The sequence below is a fragment of the Macaca fascicularis genome, chromosome 16, assembly GCF_037993035.2.
Source record: "Macaca fascicularis isolate 582-1 chromosome 16, T2T-MFA8v1.1".
Taxonomy (NCBI): domain Eukaryota; kingdom Metazoa; phylum Chordata; class Mammalia; order Primates; family Cercopithecidae; genus Macaca; species Macaca fascicularis.
In genome coordinates, this window is record NC_088390.1 from 38,570,047 (window position 1) to 38,584,117 (window position 14,071).

Genomic DNA, 14,071 nt, shown 5'->3' on the forward strand with positions numbered 1-14,071 from the left:
GAGACCAGTCCTAGCTAAAGATACATGCTAGAGAGGGAATTCTCATCACTTCACTATCAAGCTGTAGTTTTGCCTCTGGGTCCTGGTTATTATTACTCCCACTTGCTATCTAGATCTTAAGCTTGTATTACCCAGAATCTCACCTGCCTTTTGATCCTGTGTGTATAGATGCTTTGTCTGAGCTTTTAACTCTTAAGCACCCAGTCTGCTAGCTTGGATTTCTGAGGTCCTTTGCCTGACCCTTTTCAACTCTGAATCAGATGCTGGCCTAGATTTATTACACAGTGCTTCTGCTGTTCCATGCCTGAGTTATCCTTTTAGAGACTCGTCTTTCAGTGCCAGCTGCCTTATCATAGTTCAACCTTTACTTCCCTTGGCTTTCCCTTGTGTTTGCTATACCATGTCATTTTGAGGGATGTTAGATGGGTGTTGCATAGAATTTAACTTGGCCATTAGTTTTTATGAAAGTGTTTGCAATATGAAACATTGACTTTTTGTCGTTTGTAGAAGCAGAACAGAGTGATGAACAACTTCATCAAGAAATATCACAGGTGAGCTTTAAAAAACAGAGGTATGGGTTTTTGTGTAGAAAAACGGTGATGATTTTATGAGCCTGCCTTTTTCATTCTCTTTTTGTTTTTTGTTTTTGTTTTTTTGGGACCGTGTCTCACTGTCACCCAGGCTGGAGTGCAGTGGTGCAATTTTTTGCCTTACTGCAACCTCCATCTTGCAGGCTCAAGCGATTCTTATGCCTCAGCCTCCTGAGTAGCTGAGATTACAGGCATGCACCACCATGCCCAGCTAATTTTTGTATTTTAGTAGAGATAGGGTTTTGCCATGTTAACCAGGCTGGTCTCAAACTCCTGGCCTCAAGTGATCCACCCCATCCCTTCTTCATTCTCTTAATTACCAAGAGTTCTTTTTCAGTTCTTTGTTGTTATGGCTGTTACTGAGTATGTGTTTTTGCTTTAAGTCCTTAGGAACATTTTCTCTTAGAGGCCAGCTAATTCATTTTTTGTTTTTTTGTTTTAGCTTTTAAATTTTTTCTTCCTTTCTCCCAAATATATTAACAAGTTGCTAATTAAGTGCTGTCTCCATTTTTATTATTTTTAGATACTGCTAATTTGTTAATTTTTCTTCAAGGCTAATGTCATCTGTATAGTGTATGCCGTTAACAACAAGCATTCTATTGATAAGGTAGGTGTGACCTTTTTTTCACTATAGTTGGTTTCAGTGGAGCGCTTCCAAAGTTGATCCTCAGTTTAGAATTTTAGGGGTCTAAGGTAAGAGTGTTTTGTAAAGATCCTCATCATGGCTAAGCGCTTGTTAATTTTCATTTTAGGTAACAAGTCGATGGATTCCTCTCATAAATGAAAGAACAGACAAAGACAGCAGGTATGTTTTCCTCTCTCAAACTTTTTATGTTAAAAAGTTTAAAGCTTGCAGTAAAGGTACGGGAAGTAGTACACTGACCTTCCCTAAATCCGTCACTTAAATTTACTAGTTAAGATTTTGCCATATTTGCCTTATCTGTCAGTTTTTCTGTCTGTTCATACACACACCCACATGCCTTTGCTGGGGGGACTCATTTGAGGCAGTAAATATACTTGAGAGCAAAGCAAGAAACAGAACTCTGATATAATGATTCACAACTTCAGACAGATTATTTTTGGCTGGGCGCGGTGGCTAAGCCTGTAATCCCAGCACTTTGGGAGGCCGAGACGGGCGGATCACGAGGTCAGGAGATTGAGACCATCCTGGTTCACACGGTGAAACCCCGTCTCTACTAAAAAATACAAAAAACTAGCCGGGTGAGGTGGCGGGCGCCTGTAATCCCAGCTACTCGGGAGGCTGAGGCAGGAGAATGGCGTAAACCCGGGAGGCGGAGCTTGCAGTGAGCTGAGATCCGGCCACTGCGCTCCAGCCCCAGGACAGAGCGAGACTCCGTCTCAAACAAACAAACAAACAAACAAACAGACAGATTATTTTGGTCATAAATCTTACATTTCTCTTTGTCAAACTGCTGCTTGAAAAGTCTCAGATTAATTAATTAATTAATTAATTTTGAGGCAGAGTCTTGCTTTATCACCCAGGCTGGAGTGTAGGGGCGTGATCGTGGCTCCTTGCAGCCTCCACCGCCCGGATTCAAGTGATTCTCATGCTTCAGCCTCCTGAGTAACTGGCACTACAAGCACGTACCACTAACGCCTGCCTAATTTTTGTATTATTTAGTAGAGAGGGTTTCGCACATTGGTCAGTCTGGTCTCAAACTCATGACCTCAAATGATCTGCTCACCTTGGTCTCCCAAAGTGCTGGTATTACAGGCATGAGCTACTGTGCCCAGCCTGAATCTTTTTAAATAGGAAAATCAGACTAATACCTATGTATTGTACACATTTGGTCCTTTTCTCAATTTTTTAGATTTATCTTTTAGTTGGCCATTTTCGTGCCTTGAAACTCTAAAGATCTGGTTCTAAACATATGACTATGGTCATTAACCCTCTGTCTTACATATTTTGGAAGGGAGACAGATGACATTATATGTGCTGTGAACAATGCTGTGGCATTGTATGGCTTGTCTTTTATCATGGTTTTAACTTTGTGATGATTTGACAAGGTGGAAAGGAAAGAATGACCCTTTACAACTGTGCTGTCCAATGTAGTAACCTCTCGTCAGTTGTGGTGATTTAACTTTAAATTAATTAAAATTAATAAAACTAAAACTTGTTCCTCGGATACACTTAGCCACATTTCAGGTGCACATAGCCACATGTGACTAATGGTTACAGTAATGGAGAGTAGAGATAAAGAGCATTTCCACCATCATAGAATGTTGTATTGGACAGAGCTGCCTTGGGGGATCCAATACCCATATGCTCCTAATATCTGCTTTTCTTGCTCTTCCTTGAGCCATTTCTGGGAGGGAATCTTTAAGAGAGGGCAGTTTTGCTAAGATCTATCAAGCACCACCTTGGACCACTGAATTAAAAAATTTTGGCTTTACCATGACAGCCTCCCAAGTAGCTGGGACTGCAAGTGTGTGCCACCACACCTAATTTTTAAAAAACTTTTGTAGAAACAGGGTCTCACTAAGTCATCCAGGATAGTCTTAAGCTCCTGGCAGAACTCAAGCAATCCTTCCGCCTTGGCCTCCCAAAGTGCTGAGATTACAGGCGTGAGCTGCTGTACCAGACATATATATACATATATATATATATATATTTTTAAGCTCCATAAATTACTCTGATGCACACCTTTGGTTACAAACCACTACATTTTTGGAAACCCTCCTGGTTCTGTTAGGAATTTATATTTGGGCTATATGGTGGTCAGTCTTTTCAAGCATAATGGCACACCAAGGGTTAGGTAAGCTAAATGCTTTAAAGTGCTTCTGTTGCAGTCTAGAGTTCCAGCAGGATGATTTGCTTTCCCTCCAAGCTCTCTTGCAGGATTCACAACAGTTCTCCACTAGGTTGGTCCTCCTTAATATCCCCATTAAGATTTTCCCCCATAGGCTTATCAGATTTAACTTTAGATCTTTAGGAATTAAAGATCAGAGCCGGGCGCGGTGGCTCAAGCCTGTAATCCCAGCACTTTGGGAGGCCGAGACGGGCGGATCACAAGGTCAGGAGATCGAGACCATCCTGGCTAACACAGTGAAACCCCGTCTCTACTAAAAATACAAAAAAAACTTAGCCGGGCGAGGTGGCAGGCGCCTGTAGTCCCAGCTACTCAGGAGGCTGAGGCAGGAGAATGGCGTGAACCCGGGAGGCGGAGGTTGCAGTGAGCCAAGATCACAACATTGTAGCTTGTAGTGAGCTGAGATCCGGCCACTGCACTCCAGCCTGGGTGACAGAGTGAGACTCCGTCTCAAAAAAAAAAAAAAAAAAAAGGAATTAAAGATCAGAATCTTTAATTCCTGGTCTACTCCCTGCCAAAAACAGAAACAAAAAATTATCCTCAATCTTCTCTATCTTTTGAGATCTACCCATTTTTTTCCAGCCAAAACCTAAGTATTTTTCTTGGTTTCTGCTTTTCCCTCAATCTTCATATCTAACCTATCAGCTGTTTCTGTCTTATAAAATATATCTGAAATTTGAATATTTTCCTTTTCATCTTTACTGTCACTGCTGTAATCCAAGTTACTATTATATTTTTAAAAATTTGTGGCCGGGCGCGGTGGCTCAAGCCTGTAATCCCAGCACTTTGGGAGGCCGAGACAGGCGGATCACAAGGTCAGGAGATCGAGACCATCCTGGCGAACACGGTGAAACCCCGTCTCTACTAAAAATACATTAAAAAAAACTAGCCGGGTGAGGTGGCAGGCGCCTGTAGTCCCAGCTACTTGGGAGGCTGAGGCAGGAGAATGGAGTAAACCCGGGAGGCGGAGCTTGCAGTGAGCTGAGATCTGGCCACTGCACTCCAGCCTGGGCGACAGAGCGAGACTCCGTCTCAAAAAAAAAAAAAAAAAAAAATTTGTTAGTGAAAAAATGTAACATATACTGAGGTACATACCTGTTATCCAGCTTCAACAATTAACTCATGGCCAGTCTTGTTTCATCTATTACCCCTCCTGCTGAGATTATTTTGAAGCAAATAGAGATATTATTTTCATGTTGTAAATATTTCAGTATATAGCTCTAAAAATCACTGCACTTAAAAATGTTAACCCCCTTCTTAGAACCATTCAGTGGCTTCCCATTTTACACTAACAATAAAACCTACACTCCTTACTGCAGCTTGTTAAGTTCTTATGTGTCTGACCTTTGATCCTCTTTCTAACCCCATTGTATACCTTTTTCTCTTTACTCAGTACTCTGTAGCCATTCTGGCATTTTCCTGTTGTTTGGCCCCATCAGGATGTTTTTTCAGTTTGGGGCCTTTGCACATGCTGTTCCTTCCTCCTGGCTTGCTCTTCCCTGACTCTTTACATGGCAGATTTCATCTTATCCTTCACCCCTTGGCTCAAATGTCACCTTTACATAGGGGGTTTTCCTTAATTATTATACATAACTAGCTCCTTCCCACTACTCTATCGCCCTGTTTATTTCTTGCATAGTACTTATTGAATTGGAAATTATTTTATTTGCTTATTGCTCATTTTCTGTTTTTCACTATTGGAATGGTCAGGTTTCTGGATCTGCCCAGGCATGGTAGCTCATGCCTATAATCCCAACACTTTGGGAGGCCAGAAGTTTGAGACTAGCCTAGGCAATGTAGCTAGACCCTTCTCTACAAAAAAATTTTTTTTAATTAGCTGAGTGTAGTGGCTTGTACCTATAGTCCTAGCTACTAGGGAGGCTAGGGCGAGTGGATCACTTGAGCATAGGAATTTGAGGTTGCAGTGAGCTGTGTTCCTGCCACTGCACTCCAGCCTGGACAACAGAGCTAGACCCTGTCTCAAGAAAACAAAAAACAAAACAGAATGGGTAGAGACCTTCTGTCTTGTGTCCTTAATACTTGGAGCAGTATGTGGCTTATAATAGGTGCTCAACAGATAACATGTTGAGTAAATACATGTTATCTAGGGGGCTTGACATGACTGTAGAGGAAGGTTCGTGTTGTTGAGAAGATTAAATAAAAACTTTTTAGTTAGAATGGGTTATGATGTAAATTAAAATATAAATCTAATGTCTTTTGCCTTCCTTATTACAATGTGCCCTGTTTATTTTAGGTTGCCTTTAATATTGGTTGGGAACAAATCTGATCTGGTGGAATATAGTAGTATGGAGACCATCCTTCCTATTATGAACCAGTATACAGAAATAGAAACCTGTGTGGAGGTATGCCTCATAATTTGATTTGAAAATTTATTTTTGATGAATTCTTACTAAATTGGGGTTTTAAATAGGGGGGACAATGTGGAATGGAATAAATTTCCTGCTCTTTGTAAAGTCATGTAAACCAAATAAAACAGAGAAGTTGGAGTTGGCCTCTGAGCTCTTTCTAGACATTCATATTGTGATGTCCACAAAGATGCATTTTTCATTTTTTTTCAAGGAATCTTTCTTTTGCCATATGGTGATAGTTTGAAAATTGTTTTTAGCTCTCCTAATTGATTTCAGAGTGTAAAATTTTAATTTTATTTTTTTCAGTGTTCAGCGAAAAACCTGAAGAACATATCAGAGCTCTTTTATTATGCACAGAAAGCTGTTCTTCATCCTACAGGGCCCCTGTACTGCCCAGAGGAGAAGGAGGTAACAGGCTATGTTTATAGGGGCTGGAATGTGTATGTAGTAACTCGAGTAAGGTAGTGATTTTCAGTATTTGTGTAGAGATTAAACTGCTAAAATTTAAATTTATTGCTTATTAAATGGTTACATTTACCAGGTACTCTTCTTCAATGACATTCACATTAAATATTCATAGTATTTTCCACATCAATGGAATCTAATCAAGTACTGCTTCAGGAAGTGCCATTAAAACAAACAGAAGAATTGGCAACAGTAACAACAAAAAAGTCCAAAGACTTAGCTAATGGTCTTCTTGTTTTGCTACTATAAAATCTACAAATTGAAAAACACACACAAACAAAAATCTTATATAGTTTTTTGACATAGGCGCAACATTAATACAATGTGACTACTCCTTTTGTTTTTGTTTTTTTTTCTTTTGAGACAGAGTCTCACTCTGTCACTCAGGCTGGAGTGCAGTGGCACGATCTGGATCTCGGCTCACTGCAACCTCCACCTCTGGGGTTCAAGTGATTCTCATGCTTCAGCCTGCCAAAGTAGCTGGGATCACAGGCATGCGCCACCATACTCGGCTAATTTTTGTATTTTTAATAGAGACAGGGTTTCACATGTTGCCCAGGCTGATCTTGAACTCCTGACCTCAAGTGATCTGCCTGCCTGGGCCTCCCAAAGTGCTGGGATTACAGGCGTGAGCCACTGCGCCCAGCTGCTTTTATTTTATAGCTAAGAAACACAGTAACTCCTTATTGAAATATCCAAAATTTAATATTTTGCCATAGACATTGAAAAACTAAATCTTTTTGAGATATATTTCAAGTACCTTAAAATTCATCCTTTTAAAGTTATACAATTCCGTGGTTTTTAGTATATTCACAAAGTTATGCAATCATCACCACACTCTAATTTCAGAAGTTTTCATCACCCCAAAGAGAAACCCTGTACCCATTAGCAGTCACTCCCCATTGTCCCCTTACTCAACCCCTGGCCAGCACCAATCTACCTTCTGTCTCTGTGGATTTGCCTCTCTGGACATTTTATATAAATGGACTTATACAATATGTGGTCTTTTGTTTCTGGCTTCTTTTACTTAGCATAATATTTTCAAGGTATATCCACGTTATAGCATGTGTCAGTATTTCATTTCTTTTTATGGCCCGATAATCATTTTATGGATACACCAAGTCTTTGGTGGGTTTTATTTTATTTTTATTTTTATTATTTTTTGAGACAGAGTCTCATTCTGTCACCCAGGCTGGAGAGCAGTGGTGTGATCACAGCACACTGCAACCGCAAGCTCCTGGGCTCAAGTGATCCTCCCGCCTTAGCCTCCGGAGTAGCTAGGACTATAGGCGTTCGCCACTGTGCCCAGTTGATTTTTTTTTTTTCATTTTATTTTTTGTAAAGACAGGATTTTGCCATGTTGCCCAGGCTGGTCTCAAACTCCTGGGCTCAAACAATCTTCCCGCCTCTACCTTTGCCTCCAAGAGTGCTGGGATTACAGGTGTGAGCCACCACACCTAGCTGGATACATCATATTTAGTTTATCCCCATATCTGTTGATGGATATTGAGTAGTTTCTACTTTCAGGCTATCATGAATAGACTGTTGTAAACATTCAATACAAGTTTTTGTTTGAACACTTGTTTGGTTTTTTTTTTTTGAAGACAGGGTCTTGCTGTCACCCAGGCTGGGGGGTGCAGTGGCATGATTACAGCTTACTATAACCTCAAAATCCTGGCTCAAGCAGTCATCCCACCTAAACCTCTCAAGTAGCTGGAAGTATAGGCACACACTACCCATACCTGACTAGTTTTTCTCTTTCTTTCTTTTTTTTTTTTTTTGAGACAGAGTTTTGCTCTTGTCACCCAGGCTGGAGTACAATGGTGCAATCTTGGCTCACCACAACCTCCGCCTCCTGGGTTCAGGTGATTCTCCTGCCTCAGCCTCCCGAGTAGCTGGAATTACAGGCAAGGGCCACTACACCCTACTAATTTTGTATTTTTAGTAGTTATGGGGTTTCTCCACGTTGGTCAGGCTGGTCTTGAACACCCACCCTCAGGTGATCCTCCTTCCTCGGCCTCCCAAAGTGCTGGAATTACAGGCACGAGCCACTGCTCCTGGCTTGTTCTTTTTTTTGGGGGTCAAGGACTTACTGTGTTGCCCAGGCTAGAGTGCAGTAGTGCATTCACAGCTCACTGCCCCCTCAACTTCCTGGCTTCAGCAATCCTCCCACCTCAGCCTCCCAAATAGTTGGGATTACATGTGTGTACCACCACATCCAACTAATTTTTGTATTTTTAGAAGAAGATGGGGTTTCACCATGTTGCCCAGGTTGGTCTTAAACTCCTAGGCTCAAGCAATCCACCTGCCTTGGCCTCCCAAAGTGTTGGGATTACAGGTGTGAACCACCATACCTGGCCTTTTTTTTTTTTTTTTTTTTTTTTAATTTAGAGACAAGATCTTGCTTTGTGGCCCAGGCTGGAGCACAGTGGTGTGATCATAACTCACTGCAGCCTCAAACTCCAAGGCTCAGGCCATCCTCCTGTTATGCCCAGACTGTTTGTTCCCCAAAGAAGACCACCAGAGTCCAGAGTCAAAGCCAAGCGGCAAGGATCTTTACTACAAGTTCGAACTTGGTCCCTCCTTTACACAGTATACAAGAGGGCCCCGAACAATGCGAGCGTTTGCTTTTTATAGCCCGAAAGTTGTAGGGGAACAAAGAAATTCTTTTGGCTCCTGCGCTTTCAGTAACCTTGAACGGCTGTCTCCTTATCGGAGACTTTCCAGGTGGTGTTTGTACTGAGCTCAGGGAGTTTGAGAGATATATGGTGGTGGGATGGGAGGATGGGATGTGTTTGTGCTAGGCTCAGGGAGTTTTGAGCCCGGGGCTGAGGAATGTGCCCAGCTCCTTTCACTCCCACCTCAGCCTCCTGAGTAGTTGGGACTACAGGCACATGCCACCGTGCCCAGCTAATTTTTAAATTTTCTTGTAAAGTCAAGATCTCACTATGTTGCCCAGGCTGGTCTCAAACTCCTGGCCTCAAACAGTTCTCCCATCTAGCCTCTCAAAGTGCTGGGAGTACAGGCCTGAGCCAACACTCCTGGCCTGTTTTAAATTCTTTTGCATACATTTAGTAGTTGAATTGCTGAGTCACATGGTAATTGTATATTTAACATATTGAGGAACCAGCAGCTACTTTACACAATGACTGGACCATTTTACATTCCCACCAGCAGTGTATGAAGGTTCCAGTTTCTCCACATCTTTGCCACATTTGTTATTTTACTTTTCTTTTTTGGTTTATTATAGCCATCCTAGTAGATGTGGTTGGGATCTCATTGTTTTGATTTGCATTTCCCTGATGGCTAATGATGTTGTGTAATTTTTCATGTGCTCATTGGCCATCTTCTTTGGAGAAATGTCTATTGCCTATTCAAAGTCCTTTCCCATTTTTGTTTTAAAGAGACAGGGTCTAACTGTCATCTAGGCTGGAGTACAGTGGCATGATCATGGCTCACTGCAGCCTCAACCTCCTGGACCCAAGCAGTCCTCCCACTCAGCCTCCTGAGTAGCTGGGACTGTAGGTGCATGCCACCACACACAGCTAATTTTTAATTTTTTTTTGTAAAGATGGGGTCTTGCTGAGTTGCCCAAGGTGGTCTTGAACCTCTAGCCTCAAACAGTCCTCCTGCCCCAGCTTCCTGAGTAGCTGCCGTTGCCCATTGTTTAGTTGGGTTGTCTTTTTTTTTTTAAGTTAATTTTTCTTTTAAGAAGCAGGGGCCAGGTGCAGTGACTCATGCTTGTAATCCCAGCACTTTGGGAGGCTGAGGCAGGGGGATCACTAGAGGCCAGGAGTTCGAGACCAGCGTGGCCAACGTGGCAAAACGCCGTTTCTACTAAAAATACAAAAATTAGCTGGGCATCATGGCACATACCTGTAATCCCAGCCACTCACGAGAATCGCTTGAATCTGGGAGGTGGAGGTTGCAGAGAGCTGAGATTGCACCACTGCACTCCAGCCTGGGCTACGGATTGAGACTTTGTCTCAAAAAAAAAAAAAAAAAAAAAGAAGTCTTTGCTATATTCCCCAAGCTGGTCTTGAACTCCTGGCCTCCTCCTGCCTCAGCCTCCTGAGTAGCTGGGATTACAAGTGTGAGCCACCACACCACCACACCCAGCTTGAGGTGGTTGCTTTGGTTCTGTTTGTCGAGAGAGGTATTGTGTTTTTTTTTTTTTTTTTTTTTTGAGACGGAGTCTCGCTCTGTCGCCCAGGCTGGAGTGCAGTGGCTGGATCTTGGCTCACTGCAAGCTCCGCCTCCCGGGTTTACGCCATTCTCCTGCCTCAGCCTCCCGTGTAGCTGGGACTACAGGCGCCCGCTACCTCACCCGGCTAGTTTTTTGTATTTTTTAGTAGAGACGGGGTTTCACTGTGTTAGCCAGGATGGTCTTGATCTCCTGACCTCGTGATCCGCCCGTCTCGGCCTCCCAAAGTGCTGGGATTACAGGCTTGAGCCACCGCGCCCGGCCGGTATTGTTTTTAAGAATAAAAAGTTGCAGATCTCTTTCAGGAAAAGTTTATAGTATAAGTGAGTGGTTAGCAAACTGACTCATGGGCCATATTTGGCCTACCACCTGTTTTCACACAGTCTGTACACTAAGGAAACATTTTATATATATTTTTTTATATATATATATTTTGAGATGGAGTCTTGCTGTGTTGCCCAGGTTGGAGTGCAGTGGTATGATCTCAGCTCACTGAGTTCAGGCGATTCTCCCACCTCAGCCTCCCAAGTTGTTGGGACTACAGGCATGTGCCACCACATCTGGCTAATTTTTATATTTTTGGTAGAGAAGGGGGTTTCACCACATTGGCCAGGCTGGTCTCGAACTCCTGACCTCAGGTGATCTGCCTGCCTTTGCCTCTCAGTGCAGGGATTACAGGCATGAACCACTGTGCCTGGCCATATATTTTTAAATGATTGAAAAAAAGTCAAAATAAATAATATTTTGTGATAGGTGAAAATTATGTTACATTCAGATTTTATGATTTCATAAAAATAAAGTTTGACTGTAACATAGCCATGGTCATTCTTTTATGTTATCTGTGGCTGTTTGCGTGCTACAAAGGCAAAGTTTAGTAGTTTCAATAGAGTTTATATGTGCTACTCTCATCTCTTCTCACTGCTGCTGAGTGTACTACTAATTGCGCTGACACACCTAGACAGCATTTCAAGTACTATGTATATCACTGTACCAGGACCTTTTATTTATATTCATTGCATACCCATCATGCCAAAACATGAAAATAATAATAAAGTATTTTTTTAGATGGGAAAGCAGATAAATTTTCCAGGTTCGAATTACAGTTCCAGCATCATTTTTTTTAGACATCGGTGCAAATGCAAAGGAAATTTCCATATTTCGTAATCCATTTAACTATGCAATTGAGTTTCCATTAACCTTCAACTGGAATTGATTAATCTGCATTGTAATGACACGCTAAAAGGCAAACATCAAGAAAAGAATCAAATATAATTTTATAAATACCTTGTGTTCTATTGAAGTCATAGGTTTGTGGATATGTACCAGTATTGGCAGTATATATTTGTACAAAAAGACTTTTTTTTTTTTTTTTTTTTTTTTTTTTTGAGACGGAGTCATGCTCTGTCGCCCAGGCTGGAGTGCAGTGGCCGGATCTCAGCTCACTGCAAGCTCCGCCTCCCGGGTTTACGCCGTTCTCCTGCCTCAGCCTCCCGAGTAGCTGGGACTACAGGCACCTGCCACCTCGCCCGGCTAGTTTTTTTGTATTTTTTAGTAGAGACGGGGTTTCACCGTGTTAGCCAGGATGGTCTCGATCTCCTGACCTCGTGATCTGCCCGTCTCGGCCTCCCAAAGTGCTGGGATTACAGGCGTGAGCCACCGCGCCCGGCCTTTTTTTTTTTTTTTTACTTTTTGTAGAGACAGGATCTCACTTTGTGACCTAGGCTGGTCCCGAACTCCTGAGCTCAAGTGATCCTCCTGCCTTGACCTCCCAAAGTGCTGGGATTAGAAGCATGAGCCACTGCCTGCCTCCCCTCCCCTCTCCCCTCCCCCTCCCCTTTCCCTCCCTTCCCCTCCCCTTCCCTTTTCAAGATGGAGTCTCACTCTGTCTCCCAGGATGGAGTGCAATGGCACGATCTCAGCTCTCTGCAGCCTCTGCCTCCCAGGTTCACACGATTCTCCTGCCTCAGCCTCCCAAGTAGCTGGGATTACAGGCGTGCACCACCATGCCTGGCTAATTTTTGTATTTTTAGCAGAGATGGGGTTTCATCATGTGGGCTAGTCTGATCTAAAACTTCTAGCCTCAAGTGATCTGCCTGCCTTGGCCTCCCAAAGTGTGTGAGCTACCATATCCAGCCAAATACCATAATTTTTTACAGCTTTATTAAGTAGAATTTTTAATACTTTTTAGTAGTCCTTTTTTTGATGTTACATTTTCAGGTGGTTAGTTTTTAAATATGACATTGGGCCAATACCTTAGAGTTCTTTTCAAGCTTTAATGAAAAGTGTGTATATTGTTGGCTGGGTGTGATGGCTCATGCCTGTAATCCCAGCACTTTGGAAGGCTGAGGCAGGCAGATCACAAGGTGGGGAGAGCGAGACTATCCTGGCTAACATGGTGAAACCCCGTCTCTACTAAAAATACGAAAAATTAACTGGGTGTGGTGGCACATGCCTGTAGTCCCAGCTACTCGGGAGGCTGAGGCAGGAGAATCGCTTGAACCTGGGAGGCGGAGGTTGCAGTGAGCCAAGATCGCACCACTGCACTCCAGCCTAGGCAACAGAGCAAGATTCCGTCTCAAAAAAAAAAAAAAAGAAGAAAAGTACATTGTTTATTTTTCTTAAAATTACTTTTTGAAAATGTGCCCCTTTATTATGTGAGGAAAAATCACTTAGACAAAATAAAAGGTTATCTTTAGGTTCTGTTTTGTATATTATTCTTGCTGTTGCTTCTTTTGGAAACATTTAAATTATTCAACTTATTTTAAAGGAGAGTAAATGAAATATTAACAGTGTAGTTTTTATTAATCTTTAATGTCTAACATTAGGATCACATTTATAGAAGCATCATCTTACCATTCATTATTTTAAAGAATAAATCACCTGTGATTGTAGATGTTATAGTCCATTTAGTACTCTTTTATAAAGGAAGCCCCATTAGATGCTTTCTTTTTTTTGAGACGAAGTCTTTCTTTGTCTCCCAGACTGGAGTGCAGTGGTACAATCTTGGCTCACCGCAACCTCTGCCTCCCAGGTTCAAGCGATTCTCCTGCCTTAGCATCCCAAGTACTGGGACTACAGGCGTGCGCCACCACACACAGCTACCTTTTCTATTTTTAGTAGAGATGGGGTTTCGCCATGTTGGCCAGGCTGGTCTCGAACTCCTGATCTCAGGTGATCTGCACTCCTCGGCCTCCCAAAGTGCTGGGATTACAAGTGTGAGCCACCACACCCAGCCTCAAATGCTTTCTAAATGTTTGACTTCTTTTTCTCATTTCTTTCTAATCTCTTAGTATCTTAAGTTTTATCTTTTTCTCACTATATCAAATTACTCTCCCAAAGATCCCATTTAAAACAAGAATAGAAGGGGTTATCTGTGTATGTTTGGAAGATAATTATTTTCTTTCCTATTTTTAAAAGAATTTCTTTTCTGCATTTGAGTTTGATAGCATGATCAAAGCTGTCATCATTACCATTTTGTAAGTTAATAAGTTTATATTTCCTCAGCTTGACATGTCATTTCTCTGATTTAGGTAGAACCATAGGAGATCTATTTCCAAGCTTAGACAAAATTCGAAGCTCTCCTTGAAGTTTTATTCTCAAAATTATTGACAG

The 14,071-nt window shown here is 42.1% G+C and overlaps 1 protein-coding gene across 26 annotated transcripts in view; it reads left to right on the forward strand.

The window, feature by feature from the left end:
* RHOT1 (ras homolog family member T1) overlaps positions 1-14,071 on the forward strand; it is a 107,823-nt gene that overhangs the window by 36,395 nt on the left and 57,357 nt on the right. For all 26 annotated transcript variants that reach the window (XR_006693083.2, XR_010581773.1, XR_006693084.2 and 23 more), the window contains 5 exons: positions 508-551; positions 1,144-1,197; positions 1,343-1,395; positions 5,676-5,784; positions 6,097-6,198. Coding sequence is in view for 20 of the 26 variants with exons in the window: in XM_045375163.2 (XP_045231098.2) it covers positions 508-551; positions 1,144-1,197; positions 1,343-1,395; positions 5,676-5,784; positions 6,097-6,198 (362 nt within the window). In the remaining 6 variants the exon portion in view is untranslated. The remainder of the gene's footprint in view (positions 1-507; positions 552-1,143; positions 1,198-1,342; positions 1,396-5,675; positions 5,785-6,096; positions 6,199-14,071) is intronic.